This window comes from Kryptolebias marmoratus, linkage group LG12 (genome assembly GCF_001649575.2).
Source record: "Kryptolebias marmoratus isolate JLee-2015 linkage group LG12, ASM164957v2, whole genome shotgun sequence".
Classification (NCBI taxonomy): Eukaryota; Metazoa; Chordata; class Actinopteri; order Cyprinodontiformes; family Rivulidae; genus Kryptolebias; species Kryptolebias marmoratus.
This window is the reverse complement of record NC_051441.1, coordinates 8768971-8793921: the sequence shown is the minus strand read 5'-3', so window position 1 is coordinate 8793921 and position 24951 is coordinate 8768971. Positions and strand designations below refer to the sequence as shown.

The 24951-nt window shown below is 39.1% G+C and overlaps 1 protein-coding gene across 1 annotated transcript; it reads right to left on the bottom strand.

Annotated features, from left to right (window-relative positions):
- Nucleotides 1-11845: 11845 nt before the first annotated feature.
- Nucleotides 11846-23298, bottom strand: hs3st3b1a (heparan sulfate (glucosamine) 3-O-sulfotransferase 3B1a). Its single transcript, XM_017425291.3, has 2 exons — nt 22474-23298; nt 11846-14062 (listed from the first exon to the last, which is right to left on the bottom strand). The coding sequence occupies exons 1-2, from the start codon at nt 22971-22973 to the stop codon at nt 13444-13446; spliced, it is 1119 nt and encodes a 372-aa protein (XP_017280780.1). The 5' UTR covers nt 22974-23298; the 3' UTR covers nt 11846-13443.
- Nucleotides 23299-24951: the final 1653 nt, after the last annotated feature.

Here is a 24951-nt window from a genome sequence, read left to right as displayed (position 1 = left end):
AGAGACCCCTGGTTCACACTTAATGGGGTGAATAGGTTCTCCTACATGTCTGCATAGTGCAAATATTGACAGTGACTCCATCTTCTCGCCTAATGACCTGGTCCATGTCGGGTCTCTCCTCTGTCATTTTGCTTGCAGCCCAAAGAGCCCAAACAGCTGCTCTGTGACAGCGAACAGACTGTGAAACAATCCAGAGGGCTCCGTATTGTTGATCATCTCCCAGTCTGCTCACAGATGAACTTAAAATTTTAAATTATTGCTTTAGTTTCACATCTGCTCGTTTTTAATCATTTTGGCCGCAGGTTTAACTTTAAACATTTAAGCTCGTCAAGATTAGGTAGCAAAATACAATTATGTTTTAATTAGTCAGATTTTTCTTCTAAATGATTAGATTTTTTAGCAAGCCTCACAAAAATGTTTCAATAATAACTTATAAATTGAACAGTATTAACAGTTTATTTCAGCCTGTGTCAATTAGGTCTGTTAAAAAGTAAATTTTTTGCAGTTTAACTTAAGAAAAATGTGCTATCAGTACCTCTTTCAGACTACCTTAATGATTAGAAACAAACCTAAGAGTAGAGAAATTAGTATAAATAAAACTGTGAAGTAGGATTACATATTCATTCAGAAGAATTTTTTTAGATATCTTACAACACCTGAAGTGGCAATAACAAACACTGATGAACATTAGCCAAATCATAAAAAACATTGACTAATGACCCTGATAACCTCTCAACCTTTTACCCCGGACATAGAGCAAGTCAAGCGTAAAAACTCAAGTTACAGCGCTCAGTAGAGCTGCAAATTCTCCTGTTAGAGTTCCTGAGTCTAAATGTAAGGTGTACAGGTGTGTGGAAGTGTTTTCCCACGGCTTTTTAATGCACGACACATCTCTCCAAGGACAGCTGAAATAACTCAGCTTGTAATGAGTTAAAGATAAAAAACAACACTTTAAAACTTATTGCCATTCATCGTTATCCCACGCTTTTTCAAACTATTTTCTGCAAACGTAGCCAATATTAAATGTAGCAATTGTGTTCTCTTCAGCTGGTAGTGAAAATTACCTGCTCTCAGGGCCTTGATCCTTTTGCTACTGGCTGAAAAGCAAACTAAAACACAGAAGGAATCGCTGTAAATCTCCCAGTGAGTGCTCTCTGTGCAGTTCAGAAACGGTGTATTACTCAAAATGATGTGTCAATGTTTTCTGTTTACCACCAGTATTAAAAACCTCCAGGAATAAATGGATAACATGAAAAGAAAGCTGTAAAAGCAGCAAGAAAAAAAAAGTTGTTTATGAGGCCATCCAAAATAACTTTAGTGGTTATACCATGACTCTTTAACAAATCAAGTGCTGAAACAGTTCCATTGACATCCTGATTACCGCTTTGATTTTGGAAAGCCTGACATTGTTTTAAATAAGCTGCTAAAAGAAGTCGACCCTTGATCAATGTCTTCCCATCCATCAAGAAACAAAGTTTATTCATGATTACAATAAAGTTCATTTTCTCATTTTAATTTGATTACTTTTACATTTAAATAGAATATCTACTTTAATGTTGTAGCACATGGGGTATGTTGTAAACTTTCAATAAAACTTGATATCTTTCACCATTACACCATTGATCTCGGTGTCACGTTTATTTTGCATAATTTTGACCCTGCAGCAAATCAGATGTTGACTCCACCAAACCCCTTCTGACATAATGAGACTCAACAGAGTTGGGTTGAATTGGAGCTACTAAAAAGCTGAAATCTGAAACTTGGGTTGTTGATAGCTAGCTTGCCACTAGCTAGCTATTAATTTATGGCATTATTTTGATTGTGTTCATTTAGCATAAGATCTGAGGTGCTTTAGTACTGCTGTGGTGTATAGATGTTGCCATTTTAATAAAATAAAAATAACAAATTTTAAAAAAGTAAAATAAAAAATAAAAACTTGAAGAATACCAAATTATTTAAAAAAACCGCATGTATATGGATAAAGTTTAACTTATTGTGACAAAAAATCGCCATCGTTTTCACGTCACGCTTCATGTTGAACTTTGTAAAACTCCGAATGTCGTTGAACTTTGACATGAATTTGATTTTGTTCCAGCAAACTCCTCTTAATAGCATTGAGGGAATAAAAGATGTGTAGATGTTAGCTATTAAATTGCTTTCAGCTTAAATTAAAAATTGGTGGCGCACACTTACTTTCTGTATTACGAGCCTTTTTGAAAAATTAATTGCCTCTAGCAAGCTTCTTATATTGTAAGAAGCTTTTATTTTAGCATGTTCAATATTTTCAGGGAGAGAGGAGAGATGGAGGAGGGGAAAAAAAGCTCCTTGAAGGAGCACAGAACCTCTAAGTCTTCAGAGCCAGTTATCTTCTCTCTGTATAGAAACTCAATTCTTAGTGGACTAAAACTGATTTTCTTTTTCAAGGTTCACAGGATACAAAGACATTTTTAAAGCTGACAGGTCTTTGATCCGGTGGTTTGCCATGATTTGTCTATGATTAATGAGAAATTTGCTTCCTGACTGATGTGGATATATCACTCACACACACTCACACACTCACACACTCATCCTCAGATCCAACTCTGCTTTCACATAGTCACGCACAGTGCTGACGGACCAAATCAGAGAGACGCCCACACACACACACACACACACACACAACCCTCCAAAAATCTGCATCCCAGAGCTACAGGGAACACAGCCTGTTCAGAGAATAAAGAAAGAAAAATGTCACCCTGAAGGCAAATGTGATAAAATCCAAATCATCTGGAAAGATTTTCCTCGGTAACAAATAAGTAACTATATTATACTATTAAAAAGTTACACAGGGCCAGAGATAAATAAAATGTCAGCACTCTGACAGTTAGTCCAGCAAAGTGATTCCGTCTCTGTCTCACTGCTTGAAACAGATAGAGACAAAAATCGTTTTCAGCCCAACATTTCTGAACCTGACCTGAGAGAGGCATCTATTACTTTCTCACAATTCTGACTTCAGAAAGCTCTTAGCAACACAAATACCTTCAGCAATTACTACCAGAATCTTGGCAGAACTCAAATGGAGATGCCGGGACAAATGAAGACGAGAATCGAAGGTCGTTCATCTAAAGTTCTGGAGCTCCATGAAGACTGGAGCTGTTCATCCTGCAGGCATCTCTTACTTGATCCCACTTTTCCAGCTTGTGAATATCCACCTGATCTGCAGTCGCCAGAGGACATGTGTGTCTAAATATAAAGTTAAAGAATTACTTTTTAAAAAATGAATAAGAACAGATTTCATTTTGGGCTGTATATGGTAAAATTCTAAATCTGTTGTATAAACCAGCACTGTCATTGAATAATTGTGTGCAAAACTCTACATGTGCTAAAAACCCAAAGAAAGTAGGTCAATTAGCATTATGTCATGGTAGCAGTTTTATAGATATTGTCTATGCAAAATACACAGTATTTTTACTGTCCATATTTAAGTAATGCAATTTTCAATGCCAGAGTACATTTCACTGCAGATACTTAGTATTATCGCATTTTTCATATGGGTGTTTAGAGTCATACAAATTCACACATGCTCACAGCTCCCCCACCCACCCACCCANCACACACACACACACACACACACACACACACACACACACACACACACACACCTGAAACATGTTCCCACAGCTACATATGTCTGTGGTTTAGTCCTGAAGGAAGCAGACGAGCCCCACGAGCAGCAAAAATACACTCAATCACCTTCTATGCTTCTTCTCATTCTTTAACAAAGTGGTATTTTCCAGGTTTTCAGATTAAAACTCTTTGAGAATCGACTTGTTGGCGCTAAAATATTATGTTGCATCTGTCAGCATGTTATCTTTGGTATTTTTCATTTGAAAAATTAAAACAAACTCTCTTTTTTGCAGCAGGTTATAATAAAGTGTGCATCCAATTTACAATTAGTTTTTAGCCTCACTGTCTGGTATATATAGACATACAGGTCCATCCCTTGAGTTTAGGAGCTAAAAAACGTTAAAAGTCTTTAAAACAATCTTAAAAAATCGATTTCTACCATTTTAACCTAACATTTAACCTCATAACCTAACATTCTTATAAAGTATTACTGAACATTTCACAATGAATAACTCAATCAAGAACACTGGACCAGTCTGTTTCCTGAATACACTGTGAATAAAATGAAAATAAATTTTAGATAAATGATAATTGAGTGAGTTTGCCTTGCCTCTGCTAATAAGTAGAACATTCAAGTCTTTCTGGTTTGTGTAAATGTTTCACCAGAGAGGAATGCAAACTGTTCAGCAGCATGAAGTTAATAACTGGATAAAGTGGTAATAATGTTCCTGCTCTGTAAATGTGAGATGACATCAACTAGAAAGTGTGTGTTCATGTGTGTGTGTGTGTGTGTGTGTGTGTGTGTGTTTAAGCAGAGAGGACATGAGCTATGAGCTGAAACATCCACTCACTAACATTTTCGTCCCTTCCACTCATTCTTCTCTGTGTGCTGTGAAGGTTACAGCAGTGGGAACAACAGAAGACTCTGATCTGAGTCTGAAAGAAGACAACATCTCTTTATTTGAGGTGAGAAAGTGTCCTTGACGTTGTGCTCAGGAGCTTTACAGTAAATTCAGTATTTTCCTGCCATGTCTCACTTCACTTCACTCTCCTTCTCACCTGGAAATAAAATGTCTGTGATGCTTTTAATGCATCGTGTTACAATTATACCATCACATTATTGTTCGGGCCTGTGCCTTCTGAGTTATTTTTTGGTAATACTTTGTGTTAGATTTTTTGATTAGGTTCTGTTTTTGAGATCTGTAGTTCTGTTTGTGTTTCTGAGTTATTTGTTTTCATTCTTGTGTTCAGTTTTGTTCTATATGTTTTCATTTGTGATGTTTGGTTTTACTCCCTGTGCCTTGCTGTGTTATCTGCCACCTTCTCCCCCAGTCAGTACTTTTCCTTGTCAGCCTGCCACACCCATCTTCACCTGTTCCAATTACCTGTGTCCAATTCCTCATCAGCCCCAGCCTATATATTCTGGTTCTTTGCTTTCTATTGTTGCTGTCAAGCACTGTCTGGTTCACTTTCTGTCTTGTTGCAGTTCTTTGTGAATTTCCTGTTAGTTTTTGATGCCACGTCAGCAGTTTTTGTTCACTTTAATAGATAAGTTTAGTTTTCTTGAGCTCCCTGTGTTGTCTGCATCTGGGTCCAAATCATCCAACCTTATGATTATCAACAAAAATAATATGCCCTATATAAAGTGGCAACATTATGATGTCTTTATAACTGACCATCACCAGAATGTGAAAGGTGAACAATAATGTATTTGCTTGTGTCTGTTTATTTGTTGTCAGCAAAATATCTCATGAAGCACCAGGTGGATTTTATTGAAACGCTCAGAAAGTAATTATTGGATGCACATCTATGACTGATTAACTGTTGGAATCAACCTGATTTACGATGGCTGCCACAGCTAGCTGATATAACTTAACCATATATGCTGACATGTATTTGGTTTGGTAGTAGCTGAGAGTAACCCCCACAGCAAATTCTTTCAGCACTGATGAATTTCGCAAAATGTCACTATTTCACTTAAGATCAGACAAGATGTTCAAGATTTGACCAAAAAGACTAAAACTCAATTTTTTTAATTTTATTTTATTTTTTCCAAATAATGTACTTTAAAACTCTTGACAAAGACGTCAGACTATACGCTTTCCCTTTTTGGAATGCTGGATTTTTACCTATTTTTCAAAATTTCCCTTCTTGGGAGATGTTTTACATAAAAACTGAATAAAACACTTCTAAATTCAGGGAAGTTTTTGTCAAATCTCTGTGCCTTCAACTGTTTGTAACTCTCTCTGTCAGGTGAGAAGAAAATTCAGAGTCTGTGTCCATAAGCTGTTATCCAAGACTGGAGGTATTTGACTGAAACAAACCTTGATGGAGCCGAAGCATCACCTTCTCCAAACGTGCACAGCAACACCCTGAACACCACTGCTGATGTAAACCTAACACTCAGTAACTGAAAAGTAAAATGGAATAAGATGCTTGAGGGAAAACAGCAGAACAAAGACAGTTTGTGGCCTTTAGACGGGATGGATGACCTAGATAAAGATCCCTCCTGTGGAAAAAGCTGAAATTAATTCCTTATTGCAACGGCCTTCCTGTCCCAGTCGTCTGGTGGGTACAGAGGTAGAAAGAAAGGGAGCGGCTTGATTGTGCACCAACACCAATGACAAACCAGACAATCAGACCAATGTTTGGTATTATTGTTTCTCTGTGTATAATGTGTCTGTGGCTGCGAAGCAGAGCACTGCGCTGAAAGGCAGAAAGAGTGGGATCAGAGGAGGTTCTGTTACAGTTCTACCACATAACTTTGACCAGCTGGTGCACACCCACAGAACTGAAAAAACTGGGCTTTGGGGCAAAGCTTGCTGTCTCACATTGTGACTTAATGAAATTCATCAAAGGGGAAACCAGCAGAGAGAGAGGTTTTGAATGAATTACAGGATAATTGCTGAGGCTTTCAGATGTGGTGTGATGCAGCACAAGCTTGCAGATGGAGGGAAACAGGAAGTAGAGTGGGAGGATACGAGGGTAGATTGGTGGTAATTTGGTAAATCTTTGTTTGGGGGGGAGCTTGACTTTTTTCATTGGCTTTTTTGTTTTTTCTTCATCAACAATTAACGTCAGCTTTCTTTCCTTCATAGCCTCTAATCTGTTCAATATTTTGTCTGCTTCAAGGTGGAATATAAACTTGATTTAAAAGAGAAGATCTCAAGTGCTTCCTTGAAACCATGACAACTCAAGGAATTTTATTCAATCGAGCCCATGACCAATCAGGAACTTGATGTTCACGACTACGAACAGCAGGGTGAGGGAGACTGAGATCAGAGTAGATTCAGATCAGCAGCAGTTTGCGAGCTTGTTGAAGAAATAAAAATTATTAAGATATGTATTTCAGCCTTATGGGGAATCCATTTGAAGCTTAGAATTATTAAAAATAAATGTGCAAATTCAAATAAAGGTTGTTTCATTTCAGTCTGTCAGCACACACCGTGTCATTTCCGTAAACGCTGTGAAGTTCCATTAACTCTGTATCATTCATTGCACAATAAGGAGTGTGTTGGATTGCACTATATCAGTCATAGCATTTTTTTGCATTTCTGCCAATGTTGACCAAAGCAAATTTCATCCTATCAGTCAAGTGTTTAGTTTTTTTTTTGTTGTTGTTGAATTTTATCATTATAATAAAAAAAAAAACACTTTCAGGAAAGTCACTGCTGAGTTGTATTCATTTTCTGATTAATCTGAGGAGCTGCTAAAAATCAGTTGAAAACTAAGAATAAATCCCTGAAAGCCTTAAAATTATTTCAGTTTGAAGCAGTTCTTTGATTCCCGTCATTGTCCTTGTAATTTTATTGTTTGAAGTGAACAAGATTGAGAATCTTAAACTTCTGCCATCATCTTTTCCATGACATATAGTCGAACTGAAATAAGTTTTAATTACATAACTTTAGGAAATATATTGGCTCACAGGCTCAGCTGTGTTCTTCATATGAGTTTTACTGTTTGTAAAAGGTTTTACATCATGTCATATCAAATTAACAAAACATGCAGAGAAGCTGGTAACTGTTGGATCTTGGGTCCAGCTCAAGCAGGGAGATACACTTTATTGCAGATTACCACCAGCCGAAGGATCCTACGGCTCATCTAATGGTTAAAGACACATGACAGACCACGTAACAGACAGTCCTGCTGGGGGTCTTGAATGTCTGTCCCCCCGCTGCGGTGCAGATCTGGGATTATGGAGGTGACATTGGTGCAGAGAGCAGAGGGTTAGATGCACCTCATTACAGAGAAAGCAGGATAAAACAGAAAAAACCCTGGCATGTCTGAGCTGGGTGTGCTCACTGGGGGCTAATCTTGATTGTTTCATACAGTTTCTATTCGACTGAAGAAAAAATAAAGTTATTTGAAGCCTCTGAGATATATGACCCACGTAAATTATTTTGAATGTGGATGAAATGACAGTGTTTCTGAAACCTAAATGCTTTTGCGATCATACTCAGGTCCAATGATAAAGTCATTACTGTGACATGCCACTGGGATTTGGAGAGGTCTAGCCTAATGGAGAATCTAAAGTGGTACCAGGCAGGCGGGCGACTGCAATAAATAGTGCTGGGAGACCACAGAATGAGCATTAACGACAAAACTGCCTGTCCTGGTTAGAGGGCACTTCTCCTTGCATACCTCTCCTCGAGGGAATCTCTGGTTACAGCAAGCACGTTTCACTGCTGGTGGTGCAACTTGCAGTCTTCTCAGACTCACTGAGCAGTGGTTTGTTTCTCTTTTAGATTAATGTAAAATCAGATCAAGATTATCAATAAGAGAAAATATTTGTCTTGTCAGAATAATTGGCATAAAAGTAAAACAAAAAAAAACTGAGCAACTTCAAAGCTCAGCTTAAGTAGAGTGCCATATGTTAAAGCCTCATAATCTCATTGCAAAAAGCCTGAAGGTCCAGCCTTTTTAGAGTGCAGGCGATATAATCAGCATGTGGTTTAAATGAAACAACAAGAGGTTTTGCTTTCTCCAAGTTCATAAAATTCCTCCATAAGACAACATAAGAACATTGTCAGGTCCCATTAAACCACCAGTCAGAAACACTGAAAAACACAAGAAGTAAAATTAATCTTGTGTTTGAAAGCAAATTAGAATCAAAGCCATTACTAAATGAAACTGAACTAAAGTTAAGGTCTGAGACTTTAATAAATTAAAACTGTCATTTAATGAACTAAAACAATCAGGCACACATCAGCAAAATAGTAATCATATGGAAAATAGCAATGTAGTACCATCAGCCAGTGCTCCTTCACACGATCACTTACACAGATTTTAAAGAAATTGTTCCTTGGTTAATCAAAAACTCATAAAAATTAAATATTTTAAATGGTTGGTATGAACCAGTTTTTTTTTAATCTATTAACCCTGTGACATTTGAGCAAATAAAGTGTGGAATCTGCCTCATTATTAAAGGTGAACATGCTGAGAAGTGTTTAGTCACGCAATATGTTTTGACAAACTGTATTCAGACGCAGAAGTGCATCGGCAAGTTCCTGCCACTGTGAAGCTGGTTTACAGGAAAAAACACATCAGATTCTGACAGCAGTTAATCCAGTAATTAGATCTGACCTTACAAGCTCAGGGTGGGTGTGTTTTGTTGCACAAACTGGTAGTTTGGAAAAACATCTGCATTGACTTCAAGTGTTAGCTCTCTGTTGTTTTTGAAGTTACATAACTCAAGGTGGTCCCACTCAAAACCGCAGGCTTTTTCAGGAAGAGGGATTAGATTTAAATAAACTATGTCAGCACATATTATACATGTCAACACCAAGTCTACAGATTAAACCTTGCCCTTCCTCTGGGATTAGGATTAAGGTTTTTACTATGGTCAATAAAAGATTAAGGGACAAGGAGGAAGGCAATTGTCTTATCAGCCTCTGAAACAAACTTTAGTTGAAAATGATTTTATTGTTCCTGTCTTTCTCATCTGGCGTTTTTTATCCCAGATATCATACATTCAGTGCTGAGAGATTATTAAACCCTGCAAGGATTCAAAGACATTCCAGAAAGGAGAGGTATACAGCTGCTTCTGTTATCTTTCTCTGTTAATATCGTGTTGATAATTTAGCAAGCTCAAAGTAAAATCACAAATAAAAGTTAGGTTTTGCTGCAGTTTTCATTAAAAATGTTAAGCTTTTTGTCATTGCATTAACTGGAATGTTTGGATGTTCTGGTATGTTGTGATGGTAATTCTGTTTTGTTTTTGATTTGTTTGTGTTCTTGTTTTTTCAAATGCTGTTTTGGGTTTTGCTCCTGTGCATTGTAACAGTTTATGCTTTAGATTTAGATTATAACTTTAGATTAGCAAGAGTCCATTTGGATCTTCTTGATGTGGAAGACAGCACAGCTAATGCCAAATTTCTCTGCAAAGTTTAAAAAACAACAGCTTCCACAGGGAAACAAGATTGATTTTAGTTGCTAAGATAGCAATCCATCCATCCATCCATTTTTTACCACTTCTCTGTGGTTGGGTTGCAGGGGCAACAGGTCTAGGAGGGAAACCCAGACATACCTCTCCCCAGCGACACTCCAGCTCCTCCCGAGGCATCACAAGGTACTCAAAAGCCAGAGCAGATATACATATAATCCCTGCAGCAGGTTCTGGGTCTGCCCTGGAGTCTTCTCCCAGCGGGACATGCTTGGAAAACCTTCAGAGGGAGGTGACCAACTCAGATGCTTGAAACATCTCAGCTGAATCCGTTGAATGCAAAGGAGGAGCATCTCTGCTCTGAGCTCCTCACCCGATATCTAAGGCTGAGAGGAAGCCGATTTCAGCCACTTGTGTCCAGGATTTTGTTCTTTTGGTCATGATCCATACCTCATGATCACAGGTGAGGGTTGGAATGTAAACAGACCAGTAAACAGAGAGCCTTTCGGCCCTGCTCATTGATCCATCTCCAGCTCCATCCTACATTCACCTGTGCACAAAAGTCTCAGACACTGAAACTCCTCCGCTTGTGGCAGAGACTCATCCCCGATCCAGAGGGAGCATTTCATCTTTTTCCAGTTAAAAAACAATGGCTTCAGACTTATAGGAGCTGACTCTCATCCCAGCCGTTTGTTGTATGAATGTTTGTGTGTGTGTGTGTGTGTGTGTGTGTGTGTACGGGAGGGCAGATTGTGTTGTAAAGCGCTTTGAGTAGCCTGGTTGGCTAGAAAAATGCCAAATAAGTACAGTTCATTTATCATACTTGACTGCAAACTGAGTGAATGCTGAAGGTCATGGCTCGAAGCCAAACTTGCATTTTTATGCCGAATGCCCTTCCTGATGCAACCTGAGCGTGAACCTGCAGCTTCAGGATTACAAAACCGCGGTACTGACCACCGAGCTACCACAGCCCCTTCTCCTTGTCCACCACAGAGCCAGGCTGACGCCTTTATTTTTCTCTTCTCGTTCCTAGTTGTTTTTATTTTCTCATCTGTTATGTTCTGTTATTAATGCAATTTAAAGGCTAAAGTGTGAACTTAACAAGGTGACTGTAAAGAACCATGTCCTAAATTTGCAGTTATTCCTGCAGGCACAAGCTAAATATTTTAACTAATCTTTGCAAAGATTGCATGTTTTCTTTTTCTTGACATCTTAATGATGCTACAATTCATCCCATTGCCTCCACCTTGGCTAAAATATTCTGCCCTACTGTTTATTGAACCAAATGCTCTGCTGGGTGTGAGACATTTTCTTTTCCTTCACTTTTATTCAGAACCTCTGATTTTATTCCCCGAGCAGTAGCTGTCAAGTGCATGTTTGAAGGTGCTTGATTCTCCACGCTGCCAGTTGTCTATTTTCCTTGTCTTTCCAACCTTCAAACAAGAGCAGCCTCCCTTACAACTGCCTGCAGGGAAGTATGCTAACAGCAAATTCCCAGCTGGGAGCCTGGCAATTACAGCACTCCTACTCTATCCCTTTAATTGCAAAGGGAGCTGCTTCCTGGGTGATCAGACAGCCGACCTGCCACCAGGGAAACTGGTTTCATCAACTCTGGCAGCCGCAGGTAAATGAAGGTGTTTTGCTATGGAGTTAAATAAAGGTTGTTTGTTAATAGAGCAAGTTGATTCATCTCTTTCTCTCAAGGCATCACTTCTGTTCTGCTGCAGCCTGTGAAACATAAATGGTGGAATAGATTGCTTAAAAAAAGGTTAACTGACAACAAACACCACCTTTATATATAATGGTTCATAAAACAAAGATAGCATTAAATATATGTTAAATTAAAGCAAGCAGGTATAACACTCACCAGCAAAATCAACTTTTTAATAATTTTTAGTGTTTAAGACTGACAAACTGTCAAAAGTGTGATATCAAGGGACATAAAAGCGCACCAGTGCTTTTCGTAATATGATACTTCCACTTTAATTTATGTTTGCTGGGTTCATGGCAACAACACTTTTTCAGTGGTGGCAGTGGGAGGCTGAGACACCTAAAAGTCGTTAATAGCGCTGTGCTAATTAGCACAATAATGTGCAAGATGGCAAATTAGACACAGCGGTCTGCATTTTCCTGTGGAAATCCAAAAATTCAAACAGGTAATTTAAGGTTTAGTGAGAGGAAAAAAAAAAGTGAAGCTTTTTCAGCAAATACAGATAATTTCTGCTATTTTCAAACAATAAATACAAATGGCAAAATATTCTGGAAAAACATTTACTTTCAATTTCATGAAAACCACACAACTGCAGCATTTCCCTGGGGTCTTACTCATAACTGCTTCCTTTCAATGTCTGTACTGTAAATCAATGCAAACAGAAAAAATAGTGCCTTCACGGAGGGATTGTAGCTCATCATTCAGCATCATGAATGATGCTGAATGATAGTAAAATGCTGACAAAAGCATGATTACAAAGGCTGAATAAAACTCAACCTTAAAAAAAAACTTAACTGAATGACTAGGCTGATTTTACTTCAGTTCAGGTGATACTGAAAGTTAAAAAAAGAGACGCTCACGTTCATTGATGTATTCTGTGAACAGGCGTAATTAACACACAATGCATCAACAGCAGTAAAAAACAACTGCACATAGTGATCAATGCAAGCAATTTCAGTCCAGATCAATAAATGTGACTCAGTCATATGACTTTTTATAAAATCGTTTTCTGTATAGAGATTATGAAGCTCGAGCAGCACCTCTATAAAGGAAAACGGATAATAACGTCTTGGTGTTGTGACCGAATTCCCTCTTGGATCAACGCTATAAATACTAGTCAAGTCAGAAAACTCCAGCAGTAATTATATTTTTATATTAACTTGAGTTTGGCTCAAAGCTCAGCCATAAACATTGCACCATTGATGGATAAATGTTTTATTGAGACGCTCAAGAGATCAAGGCGATGCCATCACTCAGGCCTAATTGACATGATGAGGAGCTATTACTGTATTGATCCACCTGGCAAGTTGCACAGGATCAGCTGAGGCTGATATCGACCTGACTAAGTGGGTGCACAGTCCTCTGAGGGTCAGGCAAATGTTAAGGGGATATTACCAGTTTGTTGTGGAGCTGGATCTTATTCAGTTTGAGGTGAAACAAAAGCCAAAAGAATTCCAGATAAACACGGACACTGATGCTGCTCAGTAATACCTGTAAAAAAAATAAACAACATATTGTGCTTTTAGAAAAATAATTATGAAATATAAACCATGAAAAAACCTGATCAGGCAGATTTGTGACTCAATATTTTAACAATAAATTATCATAAAATAGACTTCTGAGTTTTTTTTACATGCCACTAAATACTGTACATACACTGTATCACAATTTATCCCAGATGATAAAATTATAAAAAATAAAAACACAGACAAAGGACCAGCATAAGTCTGTAATTATTCTTCTGTTAATCCCAGCCAAAGTCTTGACCTGTCATCTTGTAAAACTTCCTATTAAAGGGTTTATAGAAGTCTCTTAGTCTCTGCACCACCTCTGGGTCAATATTAGGATGAGTCCTGCCTTTGGTTTTCCCCAAGCAGTGCGGCTTGCTGTTTCCCTCGGGTCTCTTAAGGCAGGGGAAGCCTTTTGCTGGGTTAAAGTGGAAATACTTCTCCGTGACGACCCTCCTGAGTCCGAGAAAGTCCTGGACACGAGCCATCTCACCCGCAGGGTCGGTAATGAGACGCTCCCCACTAACAAACAGCATCTGCTCCATGGGGAAGAACTGGAGCCAACGCTCAAGGTGCTTGGCATACAGGCCAATTTGAACGGCGCTCCACGTGGTGTCAATCAGACCTGCTGACATGTTTTTAAAAGTGAGGCTCTCAAAGGAGGGGATGTCCAGCTTCTTGGAGCGTGTCTGGGTGTAGTCCGAGATGGCCCTTGTGACAGGATTCCGGACAACAACAATCAGTTTAGTTTCTTTAGACATGGTGTAGATCCGAGCAGGGACTTCCCTTGTGACAAAGTAGCTGGGAGTTTTTTCCATCGTCAGTTGACCTTCTGATGACTTGGGCATCAAGTCCCTGCAAATTAAACAAACATTTTATTTATATTGGATCTGCTGGTGACATATGCTTAAAAATACAACAACTCGCATGAGTGCAGTTTAAGGAAGACAAGATTAACAGTGACATAGTCACTTCGGGTCAGGTCCTGCCACTCAGGAGCTAGTCAATCATCATAAAGAGAACAATCATAGATGTCATGAGCTGCATTTACCTAGTCAGTGAAATATACCTAAAGTGACAGAAAATGTCAGGTAGAGCAGGAGTCATGTCAATCATCAGTGGCTGCATGTAGATACAATACAAAGTTCAGGATGTGTCTAAGAAATTGTTTTAATGCCACGTGCCACTCTCCTAACATGGTAATAGTTTGTGAAAATGCAAACATGTTATGAATCTTTAATATTCATTTGGAGAGAATCCATAAAATGCTTACAAGTGTTTTTTTTCCCATAACTGCATGTCCTTTTTGGTCATGGTTGGTGCTGGGTAATATAGCCTATTAACTGTAGCCTTCACTGGATAATGGCTAAAGTGACCCAAAGAGGATTAGTACTAAACCAAACAAGATGTAGCATTAAAAGCTGGTTGACTGTCTTTCTTGTAAACTCAGTTGACTCAACTGAATTGAATCCTTAAAATTCTTATGTGAAAAACCTTAAATATACTGTTTAATATCATTACCTTTTTATTAGCTTTAAGTCTTTTGCTGAAAACTGAAAAAAGTGTACTCAGTAAAATCTACAATATGTACCAAGTATGTTGGAGCAAGATTTCATTCTCTGCAGTTCTTCATTAGAGTATGAACTAGCACGCTGTTTTAACAAATGTCTGTAATTGAGAGCAGTGTGCAGAGATCTCTTTGGCTATAAGTCCTGGTGTTACATGTAGTCCTTGCAAGAGTAATCTTCCAACATGCCTCATGTAGGTTTAAAGCCGTTATAAGATATTTTTTTCAATTATTTAAGTACTAGCAATGTTTTAAGATTCTGAAACTGAGTGGTTGTTCTAAATCAAACAACAGGAACCCAGAGGAGCCATATCATTAACATGATTACAATAATTTCCAACCATCTGTTGGTATGCATACAAGGAGTTTCAGTATCCCTCTCCAAACCCAGCAGCTTTCATCCTAAAATTTATGTGGCAGAAAAAAAAGTTGAACATTTTCTGTAAGATTTCAGAATGTAGAGCACTTCGAAAAGAGAAAAAAGCGAAATGATTACATAGGCATTACACATTCTTTTATAGTGCCCCACAAACATACTTTTCTTTCCCATGAACTGTCATCACCTAAAGCAGTGGTTATCAAGCATTTTATACCATGTCCCTTGTTGAAGGAAAAAAATGTGAGCTTCTTCTGCCTGAACAAGACTGCAACAAAATAAGTCAAGTGTTAGTTTAAAGTTTGTTTTGGGTTTGGGTGGTTGATCATCATTGCCTGCTTTTTTTTTCATCTCTTTGTCTCCTCTTCTCCATCCATCATATTAGCAAACATACATAGTTTTTGCATCATTTCAAGTGCTGTTTTAAGCCCGCGCTTACAATAGATGCCCTCCCTTAAATCTACCAACAAAAGTGTCATATGCCCACCTCAAACATTTTCCCTCAGATAGGTCTTTTTTATTATTTAAGGTGACATTTCCTCCCGTCATCAAACACTTTCCCCCTAGATTTCAGAAATAAAGGCTTCTTTCTGGCTATAACACTGCTTCTATCAGGGTGCACAGGCCTGATAGAAAACAGTAAGGAGCAAACCCACTTGCTGTCGCCATCAATACCACACATTTCAAGAGCTTCTATTAGTTCTTGCAGTGAGTGGCTGTCCTACAGCTTGTAAATTGAAGATCCAGCCTGTCCTTGGGCATGACACTGAACCTCCATATTGTCTATGATATACTCATCAGTGTATGGCTGATAGAAAAAGTACTGTATAATTAGCACTGCAACTTGTAATAGAAATGCTTTATGACAATATCCATGAGTGAACAGGAAGCACATGGTAAAGCACTTTGTAGAACCTGAATAAGATTTAAAGTGTTATTTCAGTATGGACCATTTACCATTGTGTGTGAACAATGGTTATTGCACTTCTCTGTCCCTCAGAGCCTTGGCAACCATTGTATGTGGTGAAAACACCACAAACCTAATCAAGGTAATAGGTACAAGAAGCACAAACAACTCTATCAGAACCCTCTGCAATTATCTTCTACAGCTCTTGGATACACACGCCGCCGCAGGCTTTCGTGAGGCCTCAAGGGACACAAAACCATACAAACATCAAACTTTCCACTTTGTCAACAATAAAAACATTGTACATGAGGAGAACATGTATTATTCATCTTTGGAGAGGTAGAAAAGAATGTCATCTCTGAACGAGCAAAATGTGACAAAGCTCCCATGAACTGGTTAGGGTAGCAAGCTTTCACTATTTGCTTTTCTCAGATAAACAGTACTGTGCAAAAGTTTTAAACCAGGATTTCTGAAAGTCTTTGACAACTTTTTTTGAACTTTGGCTGTTTTTTACTCATTTTAGTCCTTGTCCTTGAGCCTGACCATGACAGCATAGTGTGCAGTGTGTGCTTGAAGAAAACAACACAACAGATTCATTCCTTAAATGTAGGGGCCTTTTTTACGAGAATGATTTATAGGTCAGAGGTAAGAAACTTAAATATATATATTCCTCTGTAAATGGTCCCGTACTGGACTGAAAATTACTTAAAAGCAGCCAAAGTCTAAAAATCAACTGCTCAAGACTATTTTAAAATAGTACAAGAAAGTCTGGCTTCTCTGGAAGTAAAAGTAAAAGAAATGAAGAATGACTCAAGACTTTTGCACAGTACTGTAAAGCACAAAAGTTGGGCTGTGTTGTGTTTTTGTTTTGTCTGCCAGACATTCAGCTGTGCCTATTAAACCGGCTCTAGCAGACAGAATGTAAAACTTTGTCCCCTGTTTACCCTCACTTTTATTAGGAAGCAGGTTCAAAGGTAGAAATTTACAATCAGCGCACGCAGCTTAGTGTTTATTTCTGCTGTGGGATTGCCCTTTCCAATTAGTTCACTAAAGTCGGGAACTACTACACTAAAAGGAAAAATCCTGTGAAATCCTGCGTACCTCACAGTATTCTTCTTGACTGACTCAAATTGGCATCTATATTAAAGCTTTGTAGAGAGCTGTGACAAGGAGCATCTCCATAAAAAGCTTCTGCGTGATCTAATGCTACGACGCCTTCTTATCTCAGCCTGCAGCTCTGAGAGGGGCTGAGCTACTGTGGGAATCATCCCTCTTCTTTAAGGCCGAATGAGAGGTGGTGGTATGCAGCCACTTGGAACAATCAGACCATCTTGCTGGGAGAGAAGTTCCAGACAGAAACCCAAGAGGAAAACATCTTTAGGGAAGGTGTACTGCAGCTAATCTTTTATCAGGCACTGAAAGTCATCATAATCATCACACTTTACAGAAATGACCTTCTTGGATGATGCTGAACAGCACTCAGTCTCCCAGCAGCATTCCTGAATCACAATGATAGTGTGCAGACAGTCTTTCTCCCCCCATCCTACACAATAACTGTCAGAATGTATGAAGAACTGAAGACCGCCTGGCTGTCTGGTGAAAACAAGACCGTTCTGTGAAAAGGAGGAAGAGAAGCAGGATGAAAAAGTGTCAAAGCCATTCTGGCACACAGTTGTCAGTCTTGCTTCAGAATATACCACTCAGTTAATTTTCTGTTAATTTGGGTGTTGGAGTTTATTAAATTAATTGATATTGTAGCTTTAGATTGTGTAGATAGGTGCTGAATGTCCTTTATAGCAGCTTCCTCTGACCTGAAAAGTTTAGCTCAAGTATATTGCATGGTCACATTTAGTAATGGTTAGCTGTAAAAGGACCCATATGAAGATACACTGGAGGCTAAATCACAATGAAGCAGTACTTTAGTAACTTAAACCAATGAAAAACCAGCAGCGGACCTGGTACCTACAGGGAGCTAGCAGCATGATGACGGTACAAATGGAGGATCTGACAAAGAGTAGGAAAAGCCATGAAGAATTTCTACTGAGAGGGGGGATTAGTAAATGACAACAGTTGCACTGTTTAAGAATGGGACACAGTAGCTGGGTGAGGAGCTTGAACAGGGATAACTAATGACTTCTGGAGGCCATGAACGCTGCAAAAATAACATAACTGATTAACAAAAACTACCAAAATCCCCATGAAACACACAAATACCAAATAAAGACTCATTTAAAATGCAAAAACCAGAGAAAGATCCAAATTCATGAGAGTGGGCCTGTAAAACTGAGAATGTAGAATGGGATGGGCAGATTTAACTTTCCCGACTGCCAAAAGAATGACATCATCAGGCTGGAACATAGGCCAATCAAAAGGATGATTCATAGAAAGATGTTTTATTAAGTTTTCTGCTCTTTTAAAACTCTAAGTAAGAAAAGCTGTGTTTAGTCAGAATCTGGTGTATTTAAAACATTTTCTTTTTCATACATCAAAGCTATAGCATTTTTAAATCTCCACTTCCATTTGGTATAAATTTTTTATTTTTTATTTTTGCATATACATTTCCGATTTATGTATTTGTTTGGACCCATCAAGTAATTCCCCGCAGATGCGTGCGGGTCTGAGAGGATCAGCAAGCACAAACAAGACTTCAAAGAACAAAACAAAGGAGGCTGAGACAGACTGCCTCTTTCTCAGGATGCTCTGACTTCTGTCTGTGCAGCGGAGAGAAAGACAGAGGCAGGAAACAAATTCTCTCTGAAGAGTCTACAAAAGAGGGAGATGAAGCAGTCAACAACTCAAGGGGATGTAATGTAGAGAGCTTGTTTGGTTTCAGTGTTTCCAAAGTGCTGCTATAAGTGCTGCGGTTTGACAAATTGCTTCAAGATAGGGTTGTTGCAACAAATTTTAACTCAAATCTTCGACGTAAAGAAAAAAAAACAAGGGGGGAGGTGCACGTTGCCAGAAAAATAATGCTGAAGCAGTAATTTGATCTTAGATGAAACATTTGAAAGATTATGGAAAAGTTTTTGAGCTTTATTGTGTCTTGATTTACAGAATATATATATTTGAAACAACAGAAAGCTCTTGTGAGATCTTTTTTAAAGCATGTCATTATTAATGCACCATTCCCCTTCTTTTCCTGTCAGTGTGCTGCTGACGCATACATTTTGGCTGGAAGATCCCTTTATCATGAGAGTGTTAACCTAAACCAATTCCTCTTTGCATCGAAAAGTGTCAAGTAAGCAAAAGGAAGCCCCAACTGGACTCAAACAAACAACTTTCCACACAGTGAACTCTGAAAGTCAGCTTTGAGGAAAAAAGCATAGAGTTTGAGTCTTTTACTTTGGCGGGTTCCAGTGACTGCGTTTTGTGCTGGACTCCTGCTGGGCCTCGTCAAAGGGCACTTTCACCCTTGTGAGCATATTTGCATACAAAGTGAAGGCAGAGAAAACATGTTTCACACTAATTGTCTACTCTTTTATTGTCAGGGTTAATGCAGTCCTTGGGGGGTTCTCCAGCATCCCCTTTTCCTTGAGCTCCACAGTGCAACGGTAAGAAAAGGCTCACTTTAAATTTACTGCCCTCTATCTGCCACTGGCCTGCACTGAGCTCCCCCTGGGGCCCTGCGGAGGATTAGGCCGTCTTCTTTGACACCCTCTGTGAGTCCATAAGAAAGCTCCTCTTTGTTCTTTATGCGGAACCTCAAGAGGAAAAACATGATTACAGCAATTAAGTCTCATCGAATGTATGGCGCCCAGAGGAGCTTGACCCAAGTCTCAATTCAGTAAATGAGTTAATCTGACTAAAAAAAGATACATAGGAGGATGTTAGAATTATGCTACTCATGAAAAAAGGAGGGGCCGCAGAGGAAGCCGTTCCCACGGCTTTTGGGAGTTGCCTCCTGTGCTCTGTAAGTGTGCACAATTGTCTGTCTGCTTCTTTTTCTCTTCCAAGGGGTGAAAACATGCAATAATGTGGTCGGCATCATGCTGTGTGAAGGACTATTCTCTATGTGGGGCTCTAAAAGTGAGGAACACAGCAGACGTCCAGCAGGAAGGACACACCAATCACAGCAGATAAAAAGCGTGGGCACAGCTCAGTGTCTCCACAAGAACTGATAAGCCCACCCATTGGACGGCTCTTGTCCCCCAAACGATTGCTCATCTTTAGTTCAGGGTCAGTGAAGTGAAACGTATGGGGAAACACCTTTGCATATTTCACAATGTTAAAAAAGCAATAAAAAAATATGAGTGGTAAAAGCTAATTTTATGTCATGTTCTTCTGCAAAAGGGTCCATTTTAGTCATAGACCTCTTACTGCGACAACTCAAGCTAAGTCGTTTTAATTAGCCAGATAGCCTTTTTGAGAAAATATGACTCATTATGCAACATTTGCTTTTTGTATAGTTTTTTTTTGCAGAATTATAGGATTTGTGTGTACTTGTGACCACAAACAAGAGACTGCATCTCACTCGAATGCTTCTTTTATTTACACAACATGAAACTGTATTATTCTTTAATAATCCCCTTCTTTATTTTTAACATACCTGGTTCTTAATGTCAACCTGTGCACCACATGAGGCTTAATAAAACAGCATTAATGCAAAGCCCAAAATGTCTTTATACATATGAAGATTACAATTTAATCTGGATCCTCAGTCAGCAGAGATTAACAAAGGGCTTTTCTCTCAAACTGATCGTCCAAAAATGTCCAAACTTGCCCGGAACTTCTTAAAGGAGCTTAGGCGAGAAGGCCTTTGAACAATGCTTCACTTCTCCTTTTGTAGCATTATGGAGCCGGCTTTGAAACACTGTTTAGAGCCTCTGACATTGTCTTTTAATCCCTTCGGTTCAGTCAAATGGACACCTGAAGCGTTGATGTCTCTTTTTTTTATGTTTGATTTCAGTCACAGAATGCAAAATCAGTTCTAGAAACCATGTTTACACATGATATATCAATGGTTTAAAGAATTCTGTTCCTGTGGTTCAGTCTCACCGAGAGTGAAAAGTTGTATAATTGTGCAGCTTCTACAAAAGCAAAAGTCTGCCCACATGAACGAGGTACAAGGACATTCGTTGCCATGACAGAATAAAAATGTTGCATTGCACAATTCTGAACATGCAAGCAGCTGCAGATCCCAGTCGCCTCCTTTTGACACTGATACCCACTTGGATTGAAGAGCTAAACGAATTACAGCCACAGAATCAATAGCTTGAAACTCCTTGAATTCTGAACTTTCCTCCAGGCTTCTCAAAGATGAAAACATTATGTAACGTTTGCCCGTGTCACATCAACAGTGAAGGTCTGATTCTTTAAACTGCATCCAGGTCAAACCTAAACCTTCTTCTTTTTTTACACCTGTCAGAGAGTCTAAATTCTAGGACAGAAGTTTAAAAAACGTCCAGGAACTAACAGAGGTCAGGCAAACAAGAACAAACCCAACGGCACTTTGCAAAGAAACATGACTAATAAGAGTTGCCCAAAATGTCAGCATCAACTGAAAAATTGAGCTTTTAATCGACTGTGGTTTGATTGAACCTGCAGCTGTTCAAACAGCAGGTTACCCAATCTCAGTGTTTAAATGGCCTGCTCCAATATGGTTTTAATGCTGTGTGCACAAACAGCTTGTGGAATAATCTAGATAATCTTATCACCTGGTGTCCCACTTCATCAGCAGTGTGTTATTGTGAGGCTGAGTTTCAGTTCTTTTATTAAAGACACACCTACATAATGGAAATTATTAACTTTTGTTTTATTTTTTTAACCAGAAATGAACTGCTCAGGTTTGTGTTTTTGTTCTGACGGTCAGCTAAATAAAATGGGTTTTAATCATAATTTAAGTTTTACTGTCCTCTTATAAATCGGCACACAACATAGTCTGAATTTACAATTCTTCACTGATAGTTTTTAAAATATATTTAAAAAGCAGTAGAAGCACACATAATCCACTTGCTGAAGACAACGAAACAAAAACCCTCTTATCAGCAAGGATTTAAAAAAAAAAACGGAAATCCAACTCTAAAGGTAATTACCACAAATGTATGTATGTGTGGTAACTGTTATGGAACTGCATTGGAAGGCTTGTAAGTGAGAAATATGTCTTCAAAAATGTAAAATTAGGCTTTAGTGGGATCAGTTTTGGGGGAATGCAATCGATGCTTTTTGTTTGAGTTTGGTTGTTGTTTGTTGTTGGATGTAGGAAAATATTTAAAAAGTGGGGCTAAAATTTACATAAAGTTGGGATTCGTGCAGCCGAAGGAGGAGCAGTGATGCTCAAAGTCAGGCAGGAAATATGATCCAACCCAGATTCTCTTTAAGTCCTTGTGGCCGGATATGTTGATCTTTCTGATCCAGAAGCAACTCATGACTCAGATTCTGGTGGGACTGATGTATTAATGAATGAGAGTTTATTGTACCTGTACCACTCCAGCCCCTTGTCGTAGTTGCGGTCGAAGAAGTGCGGCTCGGCTCCCACCGCCCTGATGTCCGGATGCAGGCGCAGGAACTCCAGCAGCGCGCGGGTCCCTCCCTTCTTCACCCCGATGATGATCGCCCGCGGCAACTTTTTACTTTCCGTCTCATTGAGGAGGCTTGACGTGATGACATTATTATCATCCAGCGCCCTCGCCTCGCCTCGGACTTCATCCCACTCGTCTCCTCTGCTGTCCAAATCGCTCTCATTATTCAGCAAGTCCCTGGAAGCGCCCTGAGAGGAGCCCTGGCTGTCAGCCGCAGCGTCGGCTTCGTGGCCCCTCGCCGAACCGTACGTCAGGTTCGGTACCGTTGAGCAGTAGCCGACGCAGCAGTAAATCATGTAGACCCACAGGGACAGCATGACGCAGAACACGAGGAGTTTGTTCTTCACGTAGGATGATGGCACAACATGGAAACTGTGCAGAATCGGACTATATTCCATAAGAACTCCGTTAAAAAGTTGGATTCCAGTTTTAAGGCATTTTGAGAGAGCTGCCTCGCTCCTCTGAGCCGGTTCTGATCCTCAGCAACCGCCGCGCAATTTACCCCGAAAACAACAAAATAAAAACTAAATTACACAGAGCTAACTATATGTTTAAAAAAAACAACTTTGGTTGACTTTCTGCATCCAACACGCATAAATAAACGTTTTTATTGTTATAATTCGACTAAAAGCAGAAAGGTGTTAAATAAAGCAGAGGATGTCCAGCAGCGGTGAGCGCGCATCCATCACTTCTCAGCGTGTGAGCCGCTCCACCAGGAAGGCACCGATTATCAAACCGCGTCAAGCTGGACAGAATCTACACAAGCGTCACATCCGCTGGGACCTTCCAAAATAAGACCATCCTGTTTCACAAATTGAGGGATTAAAAAAGAAATTGCCGGGATATAGGCATATATATATATATATATATATATATATATATATATATATATATATATAAACAAACATTCTCCTTCACACTAAAAACCGATGGGTTAAAAAGAAACCAGTTTGGACCGAGCCAACCCTGAGTAGTTTCACCTCTGCTGGGTTGATTAATCAGTTTTATACCCAAGAAAATGTACTAAAATTACTACTTTGAACAATTCGAGCTGCTAAAAAGTTGATTTTCAAAGAACAGCCCAAAATATGGGGATCATAAGATAAGATCATAATTGTTAGTCATGATTTTATATAAATAAATTGTGATTTATTTGATGCTCAGGGTTGAAATTGATTTTGGACATACATCATTGGATAAAACTGATCATGATTAGTTTAATAACATATACCAGTAATTCGTTTTACATTTATCAATTTCATATATGTAAAAATTCATAAAAAGTAACAATAATTTGTCCTCCTGGGTGTTATAAACAATCATCAGAGCTGTGCTTGTATAAACAAAGCAGAACAATAAAAACAATTAGCATGTCTGATTACGATTTCTACTGGTTACCAATAATATTATATCCGTGTTTGTGCTGTGCCTTGTCTTTTATTTAGAACATTCTGACCAGCAGGAAGTCAGATGATATAATAGAAGAAGAAAAAAGTGCTACAGATCAGCTGTTTGTCAATAACCTCATACAGTATTGTGACCATATAAGTGGGTCAGAGTTAAATTGCTTTATAATAATCCCTTGTGACCTCCCAAAACATGAACGTGCAGTTCACCATAAACAAACGTTATCAGTGACTTTTCAGGATCTATAAAAGTCGATCATTTACTCGTGAAGGACCTGCAGCTGATGCAGGTTTCGGCTCTGCTGAGGACGTGTTGTTGTGAGTTTTCGAATGTCACCATAAGTTTGGTCTCTGCGTCTGTGTTAACACCTCCTTTTGGAGCGGGGTCAAAGGCCCTCAGTCCCACTGCACCCCTGAGCTAGCAGAGGATTAGCAGGATTACCCCAGAGCTGCCATGTCACTCAGAGTTTCACAGAAACAACCCTGCCCCCTCCGTCTAAGCCCCTTATCTCATCTATGTCAGACACTGCTATATATGATACAGCATGTGGTGTGTGAGTGTGTGTGTATTTTAATCCCAACAGTTGCATTTTTACAGTACATGAGCGTAAGATAACTTGTTAAGGAAAATCCAGGGGTTTGTTCTGACCTACACAGTTACGGTGATGCCCTTTCTGCTGTGTGCACAGATCATGTTTGTCTTTGTACTCTTAGTTAGTAACTCCCTGAGCTGAATTTGAATTGCTTAATTCAAGTGTTTAAAGTATTAACAACAAGATTAGGTCCAAAATATGATTTTATACACTGGGGACTATAAGCTTAATCTTAATTAAATGCACTTTTCTAAACTCAGCAAGCATCCTGATCAGATGCTTGGAACCACCTCAGCTGGCTCCTTTTGATGCAGAGGAGCAGCAGTTCTCTGAGTTCCTCACCCAGTCTCTAAGGCTGAGCCCTGCCACCCCCCCCC

What these genes read in the sequence shown, in the direction of transcription:
- hs3st3b1a (XM_017425291.3), bottom strand. Translation starts at nt 22,973, where the DNA reads ATGGAATATAGTCCGATTCTGCACAGTTTCCATGTTGTGCCATCATCC. An exon ending in AAGGGGCTGGAGTGGTACAG is followed by an intron (nt 14,063 to 22,473) that starts GTACAATAAACT and finishes TTTAATTTGCAG; the next exon opens with GGACTTGATGCCCAAGTCAT.